Source organism: Pseudorasbora parva, chromosome 10, assembly GCF_024679245.1.
Source record: "Pseudorasbora parva isolate DD20220531a chromosome 10, ASM2467924v1, whole genome shotgun sequence".
Taxonomy (NCBI): Eukaryota; Metazoa; Chordata; class Actinopteri; order Cypriniformes; family Gobionidae; genus Pseudorasbora; species Pseudorasbora parva.
In genome coordinates, this window is record NC_090181.1 from 27848984 (window position 1) to 27876201 (window position 27218).

At 38.7% G+C, this 27218-nt stretch overlaps 1 protein-coding gene across 1 annotated transcript in view; it reads left to right on the top strand.

Annotated features, from left to right (window-relative positions):
- The window catches only part of adck1 (aarF domain containing kinase 1), a 191419-nt gene that overhangs the window by 155751 nt on the left and 8450 nt on the right, over positions 1–27218 (top strand). Inside the window, exon 10 of the mRNA XM_067455740.1 lies at positions 17181–17374. Within this exon, the coding sequence (XP_067311841.1) occupies positions 17181–17374 (194 nt within the window). The remainder of the gene's footprint in view (positions 1–17180; positions 17375–27218) is intronic.

Genomic DNA, 27218 nt, shown 5'->3' on the forward strand with positions numbered 1-27218 from the left:
AATCCACCGAACGGAACTGTATTCCATTTTGTTTGTTTTTCCGTGAAACAGGAACAAACATCAAGAACATTAGTGCCGAAATTGAAATGAATGCAATTTACATTCATTGTGCTGTAGAAATGCTCGCTTTGTGGATGAATTGAGAGCTGCAATCAGTCCATGGAGAAAGACGGCGGGGGAGAGGGAGAAAGAGAGAGCTAGAGACATAGCCTGTCAATAGATCATAGATATGGGCACAAAAGTGTCAAATAACAGGAACATCAAGGAGGACTGACAGCTCAGAAAAACCGGGAGCGAAGGAGTTAACTTAAAAAAATGAACAAGACGTCAAGATTTTAGAATATCAATACTATTCACAATACAAGCATCGATAGACTTTTATATAGATGCTTATGATGGTAAGTGAGGCATTTGTCTTTATGTAAACATAAAGTTTATTGTGTGAATGTGGTCGGATGGCCTACGGTTTTGCTTAGCAAGGTGAAACAAAGAAAATCTCCTTTGAATCGATCTTCTCCGGCAAATGAAGAGAGGCCTCCTCTGCAAACACTTCTGTCTTCAGAGGTTTCTCCTCTGTCCTAATCAGAGTTTTTTTTTTTTGTTGTTGTTGGCTTTGGGTCTGTTATCTGAAATTGGGTTTATGCTGAAATGGAAAAGTAACTACTGAGCTTTGAACCAAAGAATGCTAAGTGAAAACAAAGATCCAGAGGGCATCTGGGGCTGTAAATTTGAGTGCACTACCTGTTTATCTTGTCTGCCTGGCTTTACACTGCTTTCCTGTCTGTATCAGTCTAATGTTAGTTTATTATTATCATCACATATTTTGATTTTAAATTTGGATTATGACTATTATTTGTATTTTTCATTAACAATAATAATAATAATAATAATAATAATTTAACATCACTATCCATTTTTTAAATTAAAGAAACTAATTGTATTCATTACTTCTTATTCTTTTCTTTCTAGTCATTTTGCAGAATGAGAGATGAGTTCCGTGTGATGGAAAATGTGTCTGACAAAGCTGACCCTCTCAGATGTTGCTGAGAACATGGAACTGAACATAATAGCTTTGACCTTTATACTTTTCATAAATGATACAAAAGCTTAAATGCAAGTTCCTAAAGTGCTGCATTGTTCATATAGTATGTGTATTTCTGGCACTCTTCATCTTAAAACGGACTGTTTGTCTAACTGACTTTTCAGTTCTTGAAGACAGAGAAAAGTGCCAATTTCTTTGAATGCGAAACCATGTGATTTCCTTGAAGTCTGCAGGCTGGAGTGTGTGACTGAGGCTCAGGAGATCAGTTGAGTTCTGGGGCCGAATTAACAAAGCATTTTATCCTAGCAAAGTAAAAGTACTTGTTTAATAGTTTCTCTTAAAACCTATTTACAAAGGTGCTGAGAGCAACATTTACTTAGGAAAAGAGAGAAATCTTAAGTTAAGAGTAAGGGCGGGGTTGACCTTGCTGCTATGGATGATGTCATCACGCGTACTAACTATAGTCGCAGTGATTGGCAGATAGGGGAAGAGTCTCTGTCAGTGATAGACATATTGTAGAGTGAGGGATCATGTTGTCATATTCAGATAAAGATTTTAAAATAAAAATGTTACCGTATTTAAATAAGGATTTTTTTTAAAAAGTGTCACGAATTAAACAAGTATATGTTATTTTTTTAGCTAATTGTCAGCCTCTCCAGAGAGAGATTTCAGAATTCAAGTGACAAATTATGTTTTATAAACAAAGTTCGAGGGGAGCACTATAATTAGCTCAAGAGGAGACGTATAGTCAAGTATACTTCAAGACAAGTCACCTTTATGTATATAGGGCTTTTTACAACATATTGTTTCAAAGCTACAATTTAATAATGCAACAAATTTTGTTTTTAGGCTGTACAGCCTCTCTGGAGAGAACAGTGATGTCATCGTCCAGCTAAGCTCAATTCTCATACAAGGGTGTCAGTGCAGGCAGATCAGCAATATAGTTGAATATTAAGGGGTGTTCTGCAGCAATTCAGAGAACCGTTGGGTTTTATATACACAGCCGCCTTGCCTACTTCCCTCAATGGTTTTCTGCATCTCTCCGGCACCCCGACGACTCACTCTCAGCCCAGCCATGGATTCGGGAGAGTACTCTGGGTTTGAGCTAAATTCTGAGCTTGGAGTCCTCGATTCCCTTGGACAACATGCCAAATATAGGCTTATTTTACACTTCATTTTACAAATCCGATCATTTGTAAGTGTAATCAGGCATTATTTTCGTAATAAATATTATTTTTACCATTTTTGTCTTTTTGCTATGCCCTGTGCTATGATAGGACAGTGAGTAGACAAGAAGCGAAGTGGAAGAGAGAAAGAGCAGAAAGGTATTATAACAGCCATTATAATTGTTTAGTGATTCGATCTTAGTGACTTAGGAGTCCTCTTGACTCCTAACATTCACAGATTTAGGAGCTAGTTTTAGCACTAAAATGCTTTGTGAAATACTCTTTGATAAAAAATGTATTTTTCCTGAGTCCTGCAATTAGGACTGACATTATTTTTAAGAGTTTCTCCTAAATATGGTAAGTTATGAGCTACTTTTAGCCTTAATAGGTTTTGTGAATACGGCCCCAGATTTGGAAGGTCAGGTGTTTTTACATGCATACAATCAAAAGACTTTTTTGATTGTTTACATTTTTAATAAATAAGAATTTTGAATTTGTATTGATGTAAAACACTTATTTCATTCATACATTAAAGTATGTTTTTAAATGGAAAAATAATAAGAAACATACTGTATTCAATGTAATGTATATATTATAATTTATAAATACAATTATTGATATACTGCGTCAGAGCATTTCCAAAACTGCAGCTCTTGTGGTGTGTTCCTTCACTGTCAGAAAAAAGGTACATTTCTGTCACTGGGGCGGTACCCTAAGGTACAACACTGAAAAGGTACTAATATGTACCTTTAAGGTTCTACTATGTACCATTTGGGGGTGAGTAAGGTACAAAGATGTACCTTTTCACTTTTGTACCTTAGGGTACCGCCCCAGTGACAGCACTGTACCTTTTTTTCTGAGAGTGTTGCTGCAGTGGTCAGTATCTATCAAAGGTGTTCCAAGAAAGGAACAATGGTGAAGCAGCATCAGGGTTATGTGTGGCCAAGCTGATCAAACAGATGAGCTACTGTAGCTCTAATTGCTCATGAAGTTATTGTTGGTTCTAATAGAAAGTTAGAACCAACAAAAAAGTGTTCTGAAAGTTGTCAGAACATGCATCGCGTCGCAGTTCGTTGTCAGGGTGCCCATACTGATCCCTGTCCACCACAGAAAGCATCAACAGTGGAAACATGAGCATCAGAACTGGACCATGGAGCAGTGGAAGAAGGTGGCCTGGTCTGAGGAATCACATTTTCTTTTACATTACATGTGGATGGCCGTGCGCGTGTGTTTCGATTACCTGGGGAACACATGGCACCGGGATGCACTATGGGAAAAAGGCAAGCTGGCAGAGGCAGAGTGATGCTTTGGTTCAATGTTCTGCTGCAAACATCTTGGTGCCAGATACCACAGCACACCTTCAGGGGTCTAGTGGCGTCCATGCATCGATGATCAGAGCTGTTTTGGCAGCAAAAGTGCAATATTAGGATCTACAAGCTATCTGTATTTGATCTGTATTTTGGCTCAGAGAAAAATGAAGCATTTTTTTTTTTTTTTATAAAATGTAGTCTGTATTTATCTAAAAAAAAAAAAGAATATTTGTAATTATATATTTTTTTATTTTATAAAAATAAAATAAAAATATGTAGTATAGGATGGCAGCATATACAGTATTAGTATTTTTTTCTTTACCAATAAACACAAGGCTATGGCTCTGCCTTTTTAGTACAGAATGTATTTTTTTTATTTTTTATTTTGTCTTTTTTTGAATTGGTAGTCAGTTAAACTCCTGTTGGCAAGAGCGTCTCCTTATTACCCCCCTGCTCAGTTAGCAAAGAGCCCTGAAAGGCCTGTATATAAGTAATGAATTGGTTTAGGAGGCAGCCAGAATATCCTCCCTCCTGTGTAATTGCTTTTGTGTTTGTCCCAGGGGAGAGCTTTTTTGGGGCTGTTCATAGCGCTGTCCTTGCTGATCAGCCCCATGTCTCATAATGTCTGCCCCGGGGCTGCATACAGTTTAGGGAGAGACTGTTCGGCCTGTCCGCCATACATACCGCTAACATGTCCATCCCTCATGTGGTCAGCTGTTTTTGCCTGTCCATCAGAGAGGAGCAGAGATATAGTATGTAAACAGTAGGTTCAGTTTTGAAAGTCTGTATTCCTATTGCTTCACACTGTCAGTTTCACCTAGCTGGCTATAAGAGAAAGAGCGAGGGGGAAATAATGCAAACTTGAGTGTGCTTGTTTTAGTCTAGGCCTCTATTTCTGAAGTATCCTTCAGTACCCAAAGTTGAGCCTCAGGCTTTGTGACAGGGGCACACACTCAGCTAAAAGAAAGAACTTAAGCTGTCCTCTGAATGGCTCTGGCCTTTTTATTTGGCGGACAGCTGTGGAAAGTTGGGTTGTCCTGGTGTGGCTTACTGTCAGAAGGCTGAGCTCTAAATAGTCCGCCGTCTAGTGAGCTTGTTAAGCAGTTAAATCAATTTCTGATGTGTAAAGAATTTAATAGTTACTGTCCTAACCTCCCATCATGCACACAGTCCCATAAATCACGATGACTACTAACCCAGCTGAAAATATTAACAGCCACAGCTCTCATAAACATGCATAAAAAGCACTGTGTTTGTGTACATTCTCGGTGGATGAATAAAGACATGACATTTTAATTCCGTTTACAGTAGATGTTTCTCCTTGCGTCTGTGCAGTCGGGTGGTCGCAGTAAAATCTAATCATAACCGAGACATTTCTCATAGTGCTTTGTATTAACACTTGAAATGTCTTGTGTGTATTGTCTTATTGTGGAACCAATTTACTTCAAGGTTTGTTGGTTTAGCCTCAAGTTAGCTTTTGTTTTGCTATTCTTCCGAAAAGAGAACCGTGTCTGTTTGCACTTATTATGAAATTTGTAACATGGTGCATTATCCTGCTGGAAGTAGCCATCAGAGGATGGGTACATGGTTGTCATAAAGGGATGGACATGGTCAGAAACAATGCTCAGGTAGGCTGTGGCATTTAAACGATGCCCCATTGGCACTAAGGGGCCTAAAATGTGCCAAGAATGCATCCCCCACTCCATTACACCACCACCACCACAAGCCTGCACAGCAGTAACAAGGCATGATGGAATCATGTTCTCATTTTGTTTACACCAAATTCTGACTCTACCATCTAAATGTCTCAACAGAAATCGAGACTCATCAGACCAGGCAACATTTTTCCAGTCTTCAACTGTCCAAATTTGGTGACAAATTGTAAAAAATTGTAAGCCTCTTTTTCCTGTTTGTAGTGGAGATGAGTGGTACCCGGTTGGGTCTTCTGCTGTTGTAGCCCATCCGCCTCAAGGTTGTGCGTGTTGTGGCTTCACAAATGCTTTGCTGCATACCTCGGTTGTAACGAGTGGTTATTTCAGTCAAAGTTGCTCTTCTATCAGCTTGAATCAGTCGGCCCATTCTCCTCTGACCTCTAGCATCAACAAGGCATTTTCGCACACAGGACTGCCGCATACTGGATGTTTTTCCCTTTTCACACCATTCTTTGTAAACCCTAGAAATGTTTGTGCGTGAAAATCCCAGTAACTGAGCAGATTGTGAAATACTCAGACCGGCCCGTCTGGCACCAACAACCATGCCACACTCAAAATTGCTTAAATAACCTTTCTTTTCCATTCTGACATTCAGTTTCGGGTTCAGGAGATTGTCTTGACCAGGACCACACCCCTAAATGCATTGAAACAACTGCCATCTGATTGGTTGATTAGATAATTGCATTAATGAGAAATTGAACAGGTGTTCCTAATAATCATTTAGGTGAGTGTACATTACTATATAATAAATACCTGAAATGTAGGATAGCAAGTGATTGTCATTATTACTTTTGCATACTTTTTCTATACATTTCACAAGTTATGGCGATTTCGTTCGCCACAAGTAGCACCGCTACTAGCTTAAGTAAGGGATAATCCACGGCTAGCCATGCATTAAAGGATTTTAATGCTCGGCATAGAGGCGAAGAACCGCCCGACGCGAAGCGGAGGGTGGTGGCCTCATAGGTTTGATGTTTAATATGAATAAATCGCGCTCATAAACGGCCGTCAATGGCATTCTCAAGTGAAACGAGTTGAGGCTTGGACCCAGAAACGGTGTTCCTTACGTCACGACTTAACAAGCTGATGGTTACCAGTGTTTATAGTGGCGGATTAATTTCGAACTGTAATCAAACTGACTGGAACTACCTGTGCATTAAACGGTTTTACTGCACACCTTCCAGCCAATCAGAATCGAGTATTAAAACAGACCATGGTATAACTACATTTATAGCTTGTCAGTAACTCAGTTACTTTTAAAACATTGTAGCTTTTTTCCAGTAGCTAACTACATTATATAGCAAGTAGCGGAGTAGCGCAACCAAAAGCTACATTCCGTTTTTGGGTTCTGAATCTGACGACCGACGAGAACGAGCGGAGCTGAGCGGTGTGACGAAGCTCAGCTTGCAGACGCGCTTCACTCATATGAGCTGCTCAGCGGTACAACAACATTGTAAATAAACCAAAGCTCAGCAGGCTACTTGCCTCACAGACATGAGATATATCATGTGTAGGCTATAGAAAGCTTGAAATGTACACTTTTAAACGAAACCATTCGAAATGAAAATAAATTTGCAAGCAAAGCACCTGCACCATTCACGCGAGCAGCTCATGATATTCACATCGGTTCCGTTCATACTGCTGTGCTCCATCACTGCATGTGCTGTGAGTTTAACCTGCATTTTAGACTAATCCTTACTAGGGTGACCACCCATCCCACTTTGCATGTACCGTAGGCTTCACCATTTTCACCCCTTGTCCCGCACGTCGCATATTGAGAAAATGTCCCACATTTCCATCAGTCTGTTAGTTTTTAATTATCATATTAGTAAATGCATCTATTCAGAAACTACTGGATAATTCAGTAAATTGGTTATATTGTTAACATATAATATAAATGAATATATAAAACTGTCAATGAACTAATTTCATGTTGATTTATATTTTATTTGTTCATTACTTATTTTGTTGATTTTTTTAGTTGGACTTGGTACGAACTCCTTTGGGCTCAGTGATGCTGAATTTAAATTACATGTAAAATAAAGACATGTTATGTTACATTGTGATAAAATGGTGTTTTCTGGTAAGGATTAAAGAACAAAATATTTTTATCAGCTGAAAGGCAGAATACAAATGTTTTTTTTTTTTAAATTAACTTAGACATTATATAACAGTTTCAGGTTATATTTTAGTGTTGGTAACATTTCTCACATTGTCCCACACAAACTTACTAATTGTCCCACATTTGGTTTGTTTGACGGTGGTAAACCTAATCCTGACTCCTGAATATTTAATTTAAGTTGCATAAATTTTATTCTTGCACTGATGTTACATTTTTAGCCATGTTGCACTTTGACAGTTAGTTTGAGATATAGGCTATATTCGATTTTTGTGTTTATTGTATCAATTATTCAAATTATTCTGACAGTTTTTGCCTTTGAAATGACTGGGGGGAAAAAGTGTCCCAAATCATATTTGGGAAACCCCAAATAGTATAACAATATTCATTAATTATTCAAAGTTATTTGTCATTGTAAAAAAAAAAAGAATGTAGTTTCAATGTAGCTAGCTACTTTTTAATCGTAACTTGTAGTGTAGCTACCTACTTTTTCAAAATGGTAGCTTGAATGTAACTTAACTACTTTAGCTTACAAGTAGCTTGTAAAGCTACAGTTTCAGAGTAGCTTCTCCAACACTGTTAAAAACTAGTTCAGAAATTCTGCACTACAACATATTACTGAATAAAGTTCTCCAAAAGTATTCACTTTTCAGCATTCTCTGAAAAAGTTCATAGCATTCTATTGTTTTGAAGTCTTTTGTGCTTGTTTCTTGTGCTTATTTGTGCCGCATATAGGTCTTTACTCAGATCAGAAGGTTGTTTCCCCAACGGACCTTCGTTGGCTTGATCAGATTGACCCATTTCCTCAGTGCCTTGATACAGAAAGCTGCAGAGCTGAGAGCACTAAGCAGTTAATCCTTTTATGTAGTGATTTTGACTCCTCACGGGGATGAATTGGAATGTGTATTTGAAGCACTCGTGAATATGCAGAAGGACGGCCGCATTGTTATTGTAACATCCTCTTCCTTATTTCCTCCTGGGGCAAGCTGTGAATTTTTCTTCATTAAGTATTCGACTGAGGGACAGACTATCAATCTCTGTGCTCCTGCATGCTGACTGATTTGATGGTTAGTGACTCCGTTGGCCGGTTAGTTATGTGCAGTCCTGGGCCGTCTCTGGCTGCTCAACAAGATCCCCAGAGGGAGGGCCGCTAGGACATGACCATATTCTCAACTTCTGCAGCTCTGAGCAGGCAGAGATAGAGCGAGCAGTGGCTAATCAGGACTGTCTCTGTCTCCAGCTGTCTGAGCTGGTAGCACGACACAGTTGACCTGTCTCTGATTTTGTCCAAATCACGTCCACACAGAGCGATTGACCCTTTTATTCAGCGCACCACTTCCACCCAAGAGTCATCAGGGGACAATGGCGCATGAACGGAGCAGCGGGGCGACTTACCTCATGATTACCCCTCATCTTTAAAGTGAAAAGATGCCTTGTAGTTGAACTTTACAGTGCCGACTAACTTCAAAAGGAGGCGGAAGCAGAGAGACGGGGCCCGGCTGCTGAAAGCAGAATGCAGAATCGACCTTGAATATACTATAATATCTAATATTTCATCAGCTTTAAATTGCTTTTGGTTTTGCTTTTTTGACTAAAAATAGCTTGAAGTCAATCTGTCTATCCACCTGTCCTAATTATTTAATTTATTTATTTGTTGGTATTGTTTGTTTTATATATGGTGATTTTTAAATATAATATTCTATAAAAAATCTGCATTCTGGGCTTTACATAAAAATGAGGAAAGACTATCTCTTAGTAGGTTTTTCAATCTAGACACAGGGACCGCTGGAACAGGCAGGAATAGTCACTCTTGGACTATAACCAGCTGTGCAGCACCAAAGGAATTACTGAAGTGAGCCAATCAAGTAAGTCTTTCCTTAAAGAGAACGTGTGCACATGGCGGAGCACATGTGTCTCCGTCTTATTGTTGCCGCAAGTGGTGGGATATTTATGCAGAGATTGTGGGGGCATATGGGTTGGATGTTGGAGCAGTAGCTTTAGGTCATAGACCAAGTGTTCAGTGTCCTATTTTAATCCGAACCCCTCACTTTTGCTGGCTGCTGCTGTCGGCGCCTGTAAATCCCACCCAAGCGATAGCAAACTTAAATCCACTTAATTTAGCACCTAATCCGCCCCTCCTCCGTCGAAATTTTAGAGATTGAGATTTAAGGATTAGCAGATAAATGGACAGGAAAATGGAGCTTGCACATGTTTTTCAAGCTCAAGTCATAGCACAGCAATCAGTTATTAAAATACCATTGCTGCTGGAATGCACCGTATGAGCAGACTTTATATCCTGCCAAGAAGCCGAGGTGATTTCTGAGAACTCTCTTTTGGCAAACTGTCCTTGCATTGACTTTCTGTTTTATAACATAGAACATGTTTGGGATTTCTTTTTTACACCCTGACCTGCTTTGCTGCTTACTTTAGACGATTGCCTATAGGTGATGAAAATCCTTTCAGATGTTTTGACCAATGGCTTTGTACTTTGTCACTCATTTGGATTTGCTTGAAAAGGATTTAACCTTCACATCAGGCTTTTGCATTTCCGAAAGAGGCTAAATTCGACGGAAACTTGTTTCTGCCAATGAATAAAAAAGGTTATTTCAACTTTTTATCTCACAATTTTGACCTTTTTTTCCACAGCTGATATCTTGCAAGCTGATATCTCACAATTAAGAATTAGTTTATTGCAATTCTGAGTTTATATTTGTATATATTGTATATATGTGGAAAAGTCAGAATTCCAAGTTACTCGTAAATGTGAGAAATTTACTCCCCCCCATCTAGATATAAGTCTCTCACTTCCGATAAAACAAATTTTCAGATTTTGATGACATCATCGCAGACTTCACCTTCTCGTCAAATCTTCTGTCCAATCAAAATGCTCTCTAGAATCTAAAGCCCGCCCCCTACACTGCTGAAGCTGCGACTGAAATCGGTCAGTTTACACACATTTACTAATTTCTACATGGTGAAAGGCACATAGCACACGATTCTGCGTAAATATGCTTTCATTTGAGGCAAATGAAGTCTGGTTTTACATTAGTTTCATGCACCGAAGCAGCGCACCCACACCAACGGCTCTGGTCTAAAGTTAGACTACAGACACGAGAGCGCAGCGCGGATCATATGCGTAAGTCGGCGCAGACAACAAAACATATCGGATTAATTTGAATTCTGCCCAGAATGTTGCATTTCAAAGCGATATGGAGGAGATTATGATGATAAACGGTTAGAGGAAACTGGCTTTACCAAACAGAAAGGCTCTAGTCAAACTGTATATTAACAAAATGCTATTGGCTGTTTCAAAAAAGGGGAGGAGCTGCTAACAGCTGGAGCCGTTTAAGGGGAAATTACATCAACACATTGAATAATCAAGGCACTTCAGTCGGCCTTTAAGGCTTGTGAGACTTAAAGCATTGTAGTTTTTGTTTAAATGTGTAGTAAATAAATAAATGTCATCAGATTTTGTTTTAGTATCTTTAATAAAGGGATGCCCCGATCAGGTTTTTTTGCCCTCGAGTCAGAATCCGAGTATCTACCGATACTGAATCCTGATCCGATACTTCTATAATACATTAAAAAAGAAACAAGAAGAGCAAAAAAACAGATCCAGGATGTTCCTTATTTTTAATTTAATTCACCTTATTTTAACATTCAACAAATCTGTCAACAAACAGAGCACTTCCATAAGCATAAGAAATCCAGGGGTCTAACTCTGTGCCCACGCATAACTATAGATGTGTTTAAAAATAATGAGAATATATATATATATATACACATATATATCTAATATATATCTAATATATATATATAGGTAAGTCCTGATCATGAGGTAACGTCCGATTCCGATCGAGTCTGAAACCACGTGATCGAGCCCGATTTCCTATCATGTGATCGGATTTGGACATCTTTAAATTAAAGATGGAATAAAGATACGTTTTGCATGATTTTTTAAAAATGTATTTATTTTTGAAATTACCTAATTTAACAATGGAATTTTCAATATAAAAGAGAAAACTGAAATTGATGAATTTTTCATGATTTTCATCCCTAATAGTCTCTGATATTTTATATAAATGTGGACGGCCATGTGTTAATGTGCCCATGGTTTGGAATGACTCCGTTTTCAGCTTCTTTCAGTGGCCTGAGTGTATTTATGTGTTATTTATCTTTTTCGTTCTGTTCTTCTGGGTCTGTTTTCTCATCTTGCTGGTTCATATATTGTATGGTCACTGCTCCTTTATTCCAGAGACATGTGTTTGGCATTGATACTGCTCTACACCTGTCCTGGCTGTTGCAGCAGCTTGTTGTGGGCCCTGGGCTGCTGGGGGTCTTCATGGGTCTCTGCAGGCCCCAGACATGTCTCTTGGCTCCTGGCCCTCTCAGAATAGATTAGCTTTGGGGTAAAATAGAGCCAGACACAACCAGGTTGATGCCAACCATGGAAGCCATGTGATGCCATCATAAGCCTTAATAGATTATTATTATATCTTGGCATTATGATCTAATTGTGATCATTGAACGATTTTACACTCAGGTAGTTGGTCTCTTCTCCTCTAAAATAATCTTCTGAGTATGTGTGCACCATGTAAAGTTGGGTTATTTGAGGACAGGACACAGGGTGTCTTAAATGTTCAGCAGAACCCACCTGCTGTCACATCCACTTTGCCTGTTCTTCACACCACAGCCCTGCAAAGCCGAGAGCAGAAAATACTTCAGTGCCATCACAGCCCAGATGTAGTGTAACCCTATCATTTTGGGTCATAGAGACTTTAAACATGTTTCGAAAGAACATTATCCGAAACAACCCATGGTTTACTCAATGGCACATCTTGTGGGCTTTCAACCTGCAACCATTTAGTGACAGTAACAGATATTTAACCACTAGAGTGCTGATTCATACAATACAGTACACTGAAACAAACATTTGTGTACAAACCCTTTTCACTTGAATATTGCCAGTAAATTTCTCAAATAATTACAAAGAAATGGCAAGTAAAGGCTTATTCACACTGATAGAGTCCACTAACAGACATTTATCATATTACAGTCAAATGCTGATTCAACATTTTTAATCTGCAAAAGAATGTGCTTGTGTGTGACACCAACACAGCTAACACTGATCCGACAAAACACATTTCACTGGATGGCGTCTTTCAGTGCAGAGTGAATTAGCCTTAAAGGGTTCCTATTATGCTTTTTCACTTTTTCAACTTTAGTTAGTGTGTAATGTTGCTGTTTGAGCATAAAAAAAAGATCTGCAAGGTTACAAAGCTCAAAGTCCACTCCAAAGGGAGATATTTTATTTAACAGAATCCACTTTCCAAGAACTGCAATGAAAGACTCTTTTTGACCACAACACATTTTTCCCAGGATCTTATGAAGTCACACGAAATACGCAAAAAAGGAGACTAGGCTTGGTTGATCTGCGTTGTCGCTATGTCAGAGACACTGTTTTTTCCATCCTGTTTCCAAAACATATTTGTTTGACCTTCCTAAGGCTGTCGAATTTAGAGTGGTTTAAATTTATTTTCAACACAGTTCCACATGTTCCATTATAACCCCAACATTTATCTGTGTGCTGCACATTTTACGGAGGACAGCTTCCAGAATCTAAGAGAGTATAAAGCTATGCTCAAAAGCTTTTACTGAAATGGGGCAATTCCCACTTTGTTGGGACAATTTTTTTGTTAGAATCACAACTTGCAAGTATGTCTTGGTATTTGTAGTTGCTCTTTCTGTTAACAGTTCAAATTATAATTTTTATGCTGTTGCTACCCTGTAAACAAAGGGCAAAGCTTTTCCTCCAGTAGCCTTCTAACTAACATTACAGTATTGATTTAGTGTTTACTGTAGCTACTGTAAGCTCTTGCTTTTGAAAGGCTGTCCCTTAGGAAATGTTTTTTTGATCGATTACCAATTTATTGATTATCATAGTTTTCCAACAGGTATCATGATTAAATGGTGTAAGGGAGAGCAGGGCACAACCTAACACTTTTTGACTGTCTCAGTTTGTGTGAATCCACTTGGGGTTCAGAGTGTTTATTTTTTCCCACATTAATTTCCCACTTGTCTAGTACAATTATGTGGTTTTGTTTCGTTAATACAGTGTATACTTTTCCCCCCGAAAGAATGGAAGTGAAATGTGACAACATGCCCCATAGGTGGTACATTGTAACGTGATGGGCACAGTGTAACCAAATGAAAGCTTAAAATGTTACCTGATACAATAAAAAAAAAAAACTAAGCTAAAATATTTGGTCAATTAAATACAATTATTGTTTCTCAATAGAATTCATAAAAAAATTATAGAATATACCAGCATAGTTCTAATAGGGGCACATTGTAATGCAGTCCCAACTGAAGCAACTGGGATTTATACCGCGGCTCGTGTTTTCTGATGGTTAGATCAGCCTTAAAGAACTTTCTCAACTGTTAAATGACAGATCAAATATTAAAATAATGTCAGATTGTTCTCATGTTAAATAAACACAAAAAAAAGATAATAAAAATGTACTTAAGAAATGTACTTTTGCTATGGTTAAAGCTGCTGTCCATAATTTTTTGCTTTCAAAATTTAAAAAAAAATATATATATAATGAGAATGTACAACATGAATCCATTTTCCAAACTGTGTTTTTGTTCACACCAGAGGCGAATGAAGCATTTATAATAAGTGTTTATATTGGGACTATTTCAGACCGGTCTGGTAGGAACTGCTTTAGAGAAGCACAGTCCCTGCGTGACTTGCCATAGACATAAACAGAGAGAAGTAGCTCCTGCTACAATGATCTTCTGCAAGACGCATTATAGCCGAGTACAAAAAGTTACAGACTGCAGCTTTAAATAAATGTTGTAATACTTCCAAAAAAATTTTTAATTTCGTTTTAAGTTTTTCTCTATACAGTGTTGATATGTAGCCTGACAAGCCAGACCCACATCAAGATGTTTGGTCTGGAAACTCACCATTGACAGGGCTTAATCTGAGGGGCGGGATAAACGGTTGTCTTTTAAACTCCCTCTGCACGCGATAGGATAGCGCTACAACCAACCAGAGCAACGAAGGTGAAACAGAGCTAGTTAAAAGATTAAACTTTCGCCGTATCTGGTCGGCAAAACTCAGAACACATCTTCCCTTCTTAAGAATGACTTCAGTGCCGTTCTTTGTTCTTCGAAAGACCGCCATTCGCCAGTTTCTGTGTTTACTAGTAGCATGCAAGCGTAACTCGGCCGTCATTATGTTAAGCCCCGCCCACCGACTCTATACATGATGTGTTTGGCCCGCCCAGAGTTTGACATTTACAGCTCAGAAGTGTATTGAGAGTTGCTAGACAACAAGCGCGGCAGAGAGCATCTAGATTTCTAGGCTAGTTCATATGGCAACTAGTAAATACACTAAGTTTCGTCATGCTGGCATGCGTGGCAAGTTTTAATCCATGTGTGTTATTATTAACCTTGCGTTTGGTTGTGCCCCGCTCTCCCCTATACTAGCGATGTGATGGTAAGGAAATGTTGCCACCGGTTAATCGATATGTGTGACAACACTGGTAATATCGTTATCACCGGCAGGAGCTTTTAAATCGCTAATTCCAAAGTTTCTCGGGCCACTCAGGCATATATAACGATGAAGAGCAAAGCGAGCGTTTTCAATGAATTCCGATGGAAATCGAGCTTTCATTTGAATAAACTGAAAATGTGCTAATGGACATGCACCGTGAATCAATGACGTTTGCCCATGCGCATTTTACTTTGGTTTAGAATTAGCGTCAGTTCGGGGGCAGGTTGCTTGAATGGTGGCTTCATTAGCCTATTATTCTTATTGAAAAACACTGACATAAATGACAGTACACCCCATAAACAAAATCAAGAATTTATAAAAAGCCATAATTGGACCCCTTTACCACCTTTAAAAAACACCTTTAGTTTTTATTTTAAAGGTGCACTATGCTACTTTTCGTCCACTGGAGGGCACCTATTCTAAACGGCTCGCGAGTACCGGGACTTTTATTAAGACGGGACGGGACATAGTCGCCGGGCGCCCGCTCTTCCGCTTTTTCCGGTCAGGTAAAAACAGCTATTTTTATCATATCAGATACATTTAAGGGGCCAAAGGCTTCGGACATCCGTCCTCTCTCTTGCCTGAACTGAAATGAAGTAGTGGGCTGTACTTTCCACACGATTGACATCAGGTTCAAGTACGCCAGGTTGGCTGGTGGTTATGTTGCCCGCATACTGCCTCCCATGGCCGAGACTGGTATTACGATACCTGACAGGCCGGGGCTAGTAATGCTACTGCTAATTAAGGTTGATATCTCTGCAGCACTATAACTTGACATTTTTTATGACATCATCGCCCTTATTTCTTCTCATTCTTTTGATGCGTGTCAGTCATTTTTTGGATATTTTTACCTCAATTTTTACACATGGCACCTTTAAGTAGAAACATTGAAATAGTATTTCTTGTACAATGAGCTCCAATCTTTGTTTAATTTAATGCAATTTTTGCTAATAGATTTTTACATATGCTCTTGACATGATAGTGAGGTACTGATCATTTATATCAGTCTGCCTTTTAATGTAAGCTGCACTTTACATTGTGGGTCAATCTTCGAATGCAGTTATACAGCTCCTTGTGCTCTCCTACAACATTGTAACTACAGGCTTATGTAAGGACTTATTGACGATTTAATTGCCTTAATCAAGGTTTGTGATTGTTAATTCTAATCACTTGGTCTGCTGGTCAGTGGAATTAATAGCTGCTGATGCAAATTGCCACTCTTGTCAAACTTTAGTTGATGAACTAGACCCCAGATTTTGAGGTCGGTAAGGTTTAAATAAATATTTTTGGGTCACATATAACAATTTAAAAATAACCATTTTCTATTTTAATATCGTTTACATACAATGTATTCCTCTGATGGCTGAATTTTCAGCCTTACTCCTGTCTTCAGTGTCACATGATCCTTCATAAATCATTCTAATATGTTGATTTGCTGCATTCTTCAGGAAATGCTAATGCATATTATATTTTTATTTTTTTAATTCAAGGAATTAAAAGGGTTATCAACAGCCTCCTGTATCTTTAGTTGTTGATGTCAAAGGCTGTATGTCCTATCACAACCATATATTAATAAGGAAAGAAAAGTAAACAAAAAATGCATTGTAATAAGGTAAAGTGCAGTGTAGTGCTTAGTCAGAAAACAGCACAGGTCGAAAGATCTGTTTACAGTCTGAACTTGAATGTGGCTACTGTTGACATCTTCTGGAATCTTATTTTCCCAGTCAGGCAGGGGGAGGAAGGGAGGTCTTCATGCCTGATTACTAATAAAAAAAATTCCGGGAGTATCAACTCAGGGGGCTGATATTGCCGAAGTGACGGAGCCAAAATAGCTAATCTTCACAGTCGCAGTTTCAAGCACTTAGTTTCTCAGTTGTCTGTGAAATAAGCTACTCCATTTCTCTGCACCCCCCCTCTCTCTCTCGTACACACACACACACACACACACACACACACACACACACACACTTTCCTGCACTCTGTCCCTAATAGTGTATATTGTTTACTTATTTAGGTGGGTATGTCCTTAGGAAAAAATCTCTTAAGGTAGTTCACTTAAAAGTATAGCTAATGCAAAAAAAAAAAAAATTTCTGTTATTATTTATTTAAATGTAATAACAAACCCAAATGACTAACTGACTTCTATGAAACGTTTTTTGAAGAATATGTCCACTCTTTTCAACATGAGTGTAACTCTTATGAATGAATAGAACTCTTAATGTAGTGAAAACTTCTAACGGATTGGCTTTGTTTTTCATCCCTCTCAGGATGTGGAGATCAGAACAAATGCAGCACTGTATCTCCCTCAGATCAGTGAGCTTCTGAACAGGGTTCCCCGACAGATGCTGCTGCTTCTGAAAACCAACGACCTGCTGAGAGGCATTGAGACAATCCTGCAGACCAGAGCCAGTTCCAGCTCCTTTATCAATATGTCCCGCTGTTGTACCCGTGCCATTGCCAGGTAAAAGCCACAGCAAAGCAGTTGCCTTTTCATTTCTCTTACACATATACACATAGTTTAATATATATATACAGTCTTGTTCAAAATAATAGCAGTACAATGTGACTAACCAGAATAATCAAGGTTTTTAGTATATTTTTTATTGCTACGTGGCAAACAAGTTACCAGTAGGTTCAGTAGATTCTCAGAAAACAAACAAGACCCAGCATTCATGATATGCACGCTCTTAAGGCTGTGCAATTGGGCAATTAGTTGAAAGGGGTGTGTTCAAAAAAATAGCAGTGTCTACCTTTGACTGTACAAACTCAAAACTATTTTGTACAAACATTTTTTTTTTTTTCTGGGATTTAGCAATCCTGTGAATCACTAAACTAATATTTAGTTGTATGACTACAGTTTTTTAAAACTGCTTGACATCTGTGTGGCATGGAGTCAACCAACTTGTGGCACCTCTCAGCTGTTATTCCACTCCATGATTCTTTAACAACATTCCACAATTCATTCACATTTCTTGGTTTTGCTTCAGAAACAGCATTTTTGATATCACCCCACAAGTTCTCAATTGGATTAAGGTCTGGAGATTGGGCTGGCCACTCCATAACATTAATTTTGTTGGTTTGGAACCAAGACTTTGCCCGTTTACTAGTGTGTTTTGGGTCATTGTCTTGTTGAAACAACCGTTTCAAGGGCATGTCCTCTTCAGCATAGGGCAACATGACCTCTTCAAGTATTTTAACATATGCAAACTGCTCCATGATCCCTGGTATGCGATAAATAGGCCCAACACCATAGTAGGAGAAACATGCCCATATCATGATGCTTGCACCTCCATGCTTCACTGTCTTCACTGTGTACTGTGGCTTGAATTCAGAGTTTGGGGGTAGTCTCACAAACTGGCTGTGGCCCTTGGACCCATAAAGAACAATTTTACTCTCATCAGTCCACAAAATGTTCCTCCATTTCTCTTTAGGCCAGTTGATGTGTTCTTTGGCAAATTGTAACCTCTTCTGCACATGCCTTTTTTTTTAACAGAGGGACTTTGCGGGGGATTCTTGAAAATAGATTAGCTTCACACAGACGTCTTCTAACTGTCACAGTACTTACAGGTAACTCCAGACTGTCTTTGATCATCCTGGAGGTGATCATTGGCTGAGCCTTTGCCATTCTGGTTATTCTTCTATCCATTTTGATGGTTGTCTTCCATTTTCTTCCACGTCTCTCTGGTTTTGCTCTCCATTTTAAGGCATTGGAGATCATTTTAGCTGAACAGCCTATCATTTTTTGCACCTCTTTATAGGTTTTCCCCTCTCTAATCAACTTTTTAATCAAAGTACGCTGTTCTTCTGAACAATGTCTTGAACGACCCATTTTCCTCAGCTTTCAAATGCATGTTCAACAAGTGTTGGCTTCATCCTTAAATAGGGGCCACCTGATTCACACCTGTTTCTTCACAAAATTGATGACCTCAGTGATTGAATGCCACACTGCTATTTTTTTTAACACACCCCTTTCAACTAATTGCCCAATTGCACAGCCTTAAGAGCGTGCATATCATGAATGCTGGGTCTTGTTTGTTTTCTGACAATCTACTGAACCTACTGGTAACTTGTTTGCCACGTAGCAATAAAAAAATTACTAAAAACCTTGATTATTCTGGTTAGTCAGATTGTACTGCTATTATTTTGAACAAGACTGTATATATATATATATATATATATATATATATATATATATATATATATATATATATATATATATATATATATATATATCCATTCAAAGTTTTGGAATCAGTAATTTGATTTATGTTGTTGTTGTTATTGCATTTATTCAGCAGGAATGCATGAAACTAATCAGAAGTGACAGTAAAGAATTAATCAAAGAATCCTGGAAAAAAAAATTCACAAAAAGTAGCACAACTGCTTTCAACATTTTATGTGTTTTTTTATAATGTAAATAAGCATATTTTACAATGATTTCAGAAGGATCATGTGACACTGAAGACTGGAGTAATGATGCAAAAAAAAATGTAAATTAAAGCTGCGAGCAGCGATGACGGGCCCAAGCCGGGGGTACCGCCACCCCGGTGGCATCAGCTTAACTGTGCACAGCAGGCAATAGGCATTTAATATGGGAAAAAATAAAAGGACTATGTCAAAGTCATTTGAATTCACCTCATTAACTGCAGAAACTGTGCTGCTATGACCAGGAACCACAACAGTCACATCTATGAGATCAATTACATTTTATTCACTAATTTTATGTCAGATGATGTCAAATGTCAATTTCAAAATGAGGGCAGAACACTGTCCAAATGCTGAAGTTGTATTATCCTTACACTTCTCTTTGTGTTTTTGACCTACCGTAGCTTCTGTTTGTTCACCAGTCTTATGCAGTAAAAAGCATGCATGTTTTTATTTTAATATGTGTGGCATTCAATATTTTTAAAAATATAAATAAATAAATAAATAAATAAATCTAAATCACAGAAACCACAAAAATGATTTTAATATCAGTGTCAGGTAAGAGTAATATACATGCACAATTTTGTAAGTCCAGAAGGCCTGTATATTTTTTAAAGATATGTTATATATTGTGTGGTTTTTTTAACTTATTTTTCACATCAAAGTGATAGCTATTTGTGATAGTCTATGATATAAAAGCGTTAAATTATGACAATCAAGAGACAAGGTGACACACACACACACACACACACACACACACACACACACACGCACACGCACACGCATACACACACACAGAGTGAGAGAGACCCCCCCCACCACACACACACACACTCACGCACACGCACACACACACACACAGAGTGAGCCTGAGAGAGTGGGGGGGGGGGGGGACAGACAGAAAGAGAGAGGCATAGTCTGATTCCGATTGAACAAGATTTGAAACAAAAAATTAAATTTACATTCTCAAAAGAACTCATTCTGTGTGATTTATAAGCTTTTGTACCCATTGGGACCTCAATTTAGGTCCCTACAGTGACACGAGTCCCCATGAGTCTGTGTGCATTCAGGTTGAAGTCCCCACCAGGCTAGAAAAACATGAATATTGAACAAGATTTTAAACAAAAAATAATAATAAAATCTAAATGGTCGGAGAAAATTATTTGAAAAAGAAACTCAAATGTGTTTTTTTTATGTTAGTATTTTAGTTTTAAGAATTAATCTTCAAATACAAAATGTTAAAGAAAACCAATATATTGATAAAAAAAAATACAAAAAGTACATTCATTTTACATTTTTATTCTTTCTGAGTTTGGTGACTATAGATAAAACTAGCCAAGTGTTTTATTTTTATACATTTTTCTCAAAGACTTATCCAGCCGTGTTCATAAATAAGGCTATATAAACTAATTATATAAAAAATATTGTCAATGCCTGTCAAATCTTCAGTGTCCTTTGTTTCATGTTGACCGAGTTGACTTTAGTATTTATCTAACGGTCTTTTTATATTTGTATTTTCACAATTACGAAACTAATTTTATAAAACGATATTGTCAATGCTCTACAAATTAACTGGTTCCATACTTATATATATATATATATTTATCCTTTAATGCTGGCCAAAGCACACAGCAATAAAAGAGCTAATCTTTTCCTCATCAAAATGCAACTGGCACCCATCCCCCATCAGACACACACACACACACACACACACACACACACACATACACACACACACACACACACACACACACACACACACACACACACACACACACACACACACACACACACACACACACAGTCAGAGTCACATGTCTGGTCTCTGGTGTGCTATCTTTCTGGGGACTCACCATAGACTTAATGGTTTTTATACTGTACAAACCATATATTCTGTCCTCCTACACTGCTCCTACCCCTAAACCTACCCATCACACAAAACTTTCTGCATTTTCACATTTTCAAAAGAACTCATTCTGTCTGATTTATAAGCTTTTGTACCCATTGGGAAGTCCCCATGAGTCTGTGTGCATTCAGGTTTAAGTCCCCACCAGGCTAGAAAACCATTGTCACACACACACACAGAGGCAAGGTTTTTTGCTTGAAAACTTATACAATATTGCCCTCTACTGGTCATTTAAGTGAGAGCATAAGTGTTGAAAAACAACAAAAAAAAACAACAGTGTGATATATAGAATAACCAGCAGGTGGGAGTATAGCCTTATTTATGAACCAGGCACGTGTGTCCCTATTTTGTGTTTTTTAGTCTTCTGCTAAGGGAACACCATTTGAGATATCCAATAGCCGTTCGCATTTAAGCATCTTCTGTATATTTACTTCATGTTGTCCGAGTTTGGAGGAGATTGAATGAATCGTTTTTGAGGAGAAGGTAAAAACTCAGAGCTCGCTTTCGACTTCTTGTTATCTTCCAACCAAATTATCTGACTTCCTGTTGGTCACAGCTAATGACTGTAAATTAGAAAGTTGTCCGGCTCAAAATGTACAATATATATACCGAGTTTGGTGAATGTAGATAAAACTAACCCCCCGCTTTGGACAAAAGATGGCGCTACTGAGCCCCTCTACCACGCCCGTTTCTGAATCTTTGCTTGCATCTTCTGGACAGCATGTCTGATGTGTGTGTTGAGTTTCATGCAATTTCAAGCATTTGAAGAGTCTCAAAAACACCAAAAAAGATTATTAGACTTTGACACGTTGCCATGACAACAGTTTTTCTAGAATCAGGAATCCATTCATATGTCTATATCTGCTATGTTTTGACATAATACTGATGAAGTTTGAAGTACATCGGGTGAAAATAAGATGGGGATTTAAAGCAATTTTGAAAGTGACACACTTCCTGCAGCCAGTTGGTGGCGCTATAACTTTGTCTCACAAAAGTCATATCCATGTGATCGGCCTCTTACAACGAACACACAGCTGAAGTTTCATCAAAATGAATTAATGTATGCAAAAGTTATAACACACTTCCTGTTTCCTTTTTCTCGCCATAAATTTGTCTCTTCGCCACGGCCAAACCGTTTGAGATATCAAAAAGTTGCTCGCAATTTAGCATCCTCAGTGTCTTGACTTCATGCTGACCGAGTTTGGTGCTGATCGGGTCAATCGTCTAGGAGGAGTATCGCAAATTCCAGAGCGTGCGTTTTCCGAACAACCCATAATAGCTCACTTCCTGTTGGGCTGACGCATAACTTAGAGCACAAAAGTTGTTCGGCCCGATGAGCTCTATATGTGTACCGAGTTTCATATATGTCCGTGGAAGTTGGTTTGATTTATAGACCACGTTTTCAGACCCCACTTTAGGGGGCGCTGTCGAGCCCCCCTGCCACGCCCGGGTCCCAGCCTCAGCCCGGCCCTGATGGCCGCGCATTCTGATGCGTGTGCAAAGTTTCAAGAGTTTTCGAGCATGGGAAGGGCCCCAAAAATGCCCAAATAGTCGCGTAAAAAAATAATAAATAATAATAACAAAAAAGAATTAAAGCTGCGAGCAGCGATGACGGGCCCAAGCCGGTGGCACCTCCACCCCGGTGGCATCAGCTTAACTGTGCACAGCAGGCCAATAGGCATTTAATATGGGGAAATAAATAAAGGGACTATGTCAAAGTCATTTGAATTCACCTCATTAACTGCAGCAACTGGTGCTGCTATGACCAGGAACCACAACAGTCACATCTATGAGATCAATTACATTTTATTCATTAATTTTATGTCAGGTGATGTCAAATGTCAATTTCAAAATGAGTGCAGAATACTGTCCAAATGCTGAAGTTGTATTATCCTTACACTTCTCTTAAAAATAAATTAAGCCAAATCACAGAGACCGCAACAATGATTTTAATATCAGTGTCAGGTAAGAGTAATATGCATGCATATAATTTATGGAAGTTTATTATAAACAGCCACTTTTATAAGATCATGTGAAATTAACTTTTTTTATCCATTTGAATTTTATCAATAAATAATTAGTTTAAAGAGGTGTCATACGTGATCTTTGCAAACACAGCACATGACCTTCTTTAAAGCCCATGTTATAGAAAACAATTAAAAGTATTAGGATATCACTTTCAATTATGTGCAAATATATTTTTTGCAGCTCAAAATTTTGTAAGTTCAGAAGACCAGTATTTAATTAAAGATATAATATATGTTTTTGTTTTTTACTTATTTTTCACAATAAAGTGATAGATATTTGTGATAGCCTATGATATGAAAGGGTTAAATTATGAAAAAAAACAAGAGACAAGGTGAGACACACACAGAGTGAGAGAGACCCCCTCCACACACACACACACACACACACACACACACACACACACACACACACATAAGCCCCGTTTCCACCAAAATTACCCGGAACAATTTGTACCAGGAACTTTTTTACAGGAACTTTTCTCCCCCCCGACCTGCAGCTGTCTGCGTTTCGACCGCGATAAAGTTCCGAGAAGATTAGGCAAATTAGTCCGGTGATGTAGGACTGCGCGCGACTGCTCCTCCAAATCAGTGAAGGACATGTAATCATTTGTGTGTGTAACGTTACCGATTGAAAGATTTAGTGAACTGTTTACATGAGACGTTATCTAAACCGATCTGGTGTTTACATGTGATGACTTTCAATCGCAATCATTTTGTCACATGCAGTTTGTCTGCCGCACCAAAAATGTCAACGCTGTTTTCTCCAGCAGCTGGAGTGTTAACTGTAGCCATAGCAACTCACCAGGACTAATACAGTATTATTTATAGCTATTTGTTGTAAAGTGTAATAATCATCTCAGAAAAAAAAAATCTTCTGTCAGGCGCAGTTAAAGTAAAAACTGCCTGGGGCAATATACGCTGTGTCATTACTCCAACATTATATTCATAACTTATGAAATAAAAAGTTTACCCCTCAGAAAAATGTACTTTCCTCTCTTGTCAACATAAGCGCGGCGCGCGCCGTCACGTCATGTAAGGACACACACTTAAAAGTAATCGGTCAGGTCGTTTACATGGTGAAAAAAAATTAATAACGAGTATGGAAGAGATTCAAGCTGTGCTGCTTTTGCTGGTTATGTATAGGTTTACTAAAGAGGTAATTAACAACGACAGAAAATAGCACTAATATGCAGATTCAGCAGCATGCAGCTGCAGCATATTCAGAAAGCTTGTAAAGCTAGATTTAAAATGACAATGTATATTATTATCAGCTATTACGGACATTGCACGTGAGATGGCTGAGACGACCGCGCGCCACCAGACAGAGAGCAAAGACTGATATTTACTGAACGCAGAACGAACCTCGCAAAAGACTTTTAAAAATGCCGGTTGAACTGCGTGAGCTCAACCAATCAGCATGTTCAGCGCCCAAGTCCCGCCCTCGAAAGTTCCTGAACTTTGAAAAAGTACTACCTCGCGAGCAGGGCCGTTTGGAGGGGGAAATATTTACCCGGAACTTCAATTTTACCCTGGTTCCTGCGGTCTAAACACACGAAGTACCACCCAAAGTTCCTAGTTCCTGGGTAAAGTTCCTGTGGTGGAAACGGGGCTATAGAGATCCTAAGAGAGGGAGAGGGAGGGGGAAGGGGAATGACAGACACAAAATCTAAACAGTGAGCGAACATTGTTTTTATTTCACTGTCTGAAAACGGTTTTGCAATAACAACAATAGTTTTATCTTCAAAACAGTGTTCCCTAGGACATATCCAACCTGGTTACTAAATAAGGCTACACTTCCACCTTCTGGTTATTCTATATACCGGTAGCTCATTGGTTATCATTTTTGTCCTTAAACATTAATCTTCTCATTTTTAAGTTACACACACCAATTACTTTTTGTTGAAAAAGACAATTAAATGTGTTTTTTCCTTTGTTAGTAATTTTTTTTATTTATATTTATATGTTTTATTAATAATTATTTGTATTAACACAATTATTTAACTAATTATATAAAACAATATTGTCAATGCCCTACAAATAAACTGGTTTTATACATTTTTTTTTTATTCAAACCCAGAATAATATGTTTAATCCTTTAATGCAGGCCAAAGCACAGCATTGAGAGGTAATCTTTTTAGACAGAAGATTGGCTCACACACACACACACACACACACACACACACACACACACACACACACACACACACACACTTACACACACACACACTTACACACACACACACACACACACACACACACACACACACACACACACACACACACACACACACACACTCATGTCTGGTTCACTATCTTTCTGGGGACTCATAGACGTAATGGTTTTTATGCTGTACAAACCATATATTCTGTCCTCCTGCCCCTACCCCTAAACCTACCCATTTCACAAAACTTTCTGCATTTTTACATTTTCAAAAGAACTCATTCTGTATGATTTATAAGCTTTTGTACCCATTGGGACCTCAATTTAGGCCCCTACAGTGACGTGTCCCCATGAGTCTGTGTGCATTCAGGTTGAAGTCCCCACCAGGCTAGAACAACACACACACACACACACACACACACACACACACACACACACACACACACACACACACACACACACAGTAGTAATGCTGAAGTATGCTGCAGGCAACTCAAATCAGCTCAGCCCATCCCCCCATCCACAACACCCCCCTTCACCCCCCCACCCCTCTCACACACACACACACACACACACACACACACACACACACACACACACACACACACACACACTCATGTCTAGTTCACTATCTTTCTGGGGACTCATAGACGTAATGGTTTTTATGCTGTACAAACCATATATTCTGTCCTCCTACACTGCTCCTACCCCTAAACCTACCCATCACACAACTTTCTGCATTTTCACATTTTCAAAATAACTCATTCTGTCTGATTTATAAGCTTTTGTACCCATTGGGACGTCCCCATGAGTCTGTGTGCATTCAGGTTGAAGTCCCCACCAGGTTAGAAAACCATTCACACACACACACACAGAGGTAAGGTTTTTTGCTTGAAAACTTATACAATATTGCCCTCTTCTGGACATTTAAGGGAGAGCATGTGTTGAGAAAAAAAAAAAAAAAAAAAACACAGTGTGATATAGAGAATAACCAGCAGGTGGGAGTATAGCCTTATTTATGAACCAGGCACTTGTGTTCTTATTTTGTGTTTTTTAGGCTTTTGCTACGGGACCACCGTTTGAGATATCCAATAACCGTTCGCATTTTAGCATCTTCTGTATATTTACTTCATGTTGTCCGAGTTTGGAGGAGATTGAATGAAACGCTTTTGAGGAGAGGGTAAAAACTCAGAGCTCGCTTTGCCACTTCTTGTTATCTTCCAACAAAATTATCTGACTTCCTGTTGGTCAGAGCTAATGACTGTAAATTAGAAAGTTGTCCGGCTCGAAAAGTACAATATATATCCCGAGTTTGGTGACTGCAGATAAAACTAACCCCCCCATTTTGGACAAGTGACACACTTCCTGCTGCCAGTTGGTGGCGCTATAACTTTGACTCACAAAAGTCATATCCATGTGATCAGCCTCTTACAACGAACACACAGCTGAAGTTTCATCAAAATGAATTAATGTATGCAAAAGTTATAACACACTTCCTGTTTCCCTTTTCTCGCCATAAATTCGTCTCTTCGCCACGGCCAAACCGTTTGAGATATCAGAAAGTCGCTCGCAATTTGGCATCCTCAGTGTCTTGACTTCATGCTGACCGAGTTTGGTGCTGATCGGGTGAATCGTCTAGGAGGAGTACCGCAAATTCCAGAGCATGCGTTTTCCGAACAACCCATAATAGCTCACTTCCTGTTGGGCTGACGCATAACTTAGAGCACGAAAGTTGTTCGGCCCGATGAGCTCTATATGTGTACCGAGTTTCATATATGTACGTGAA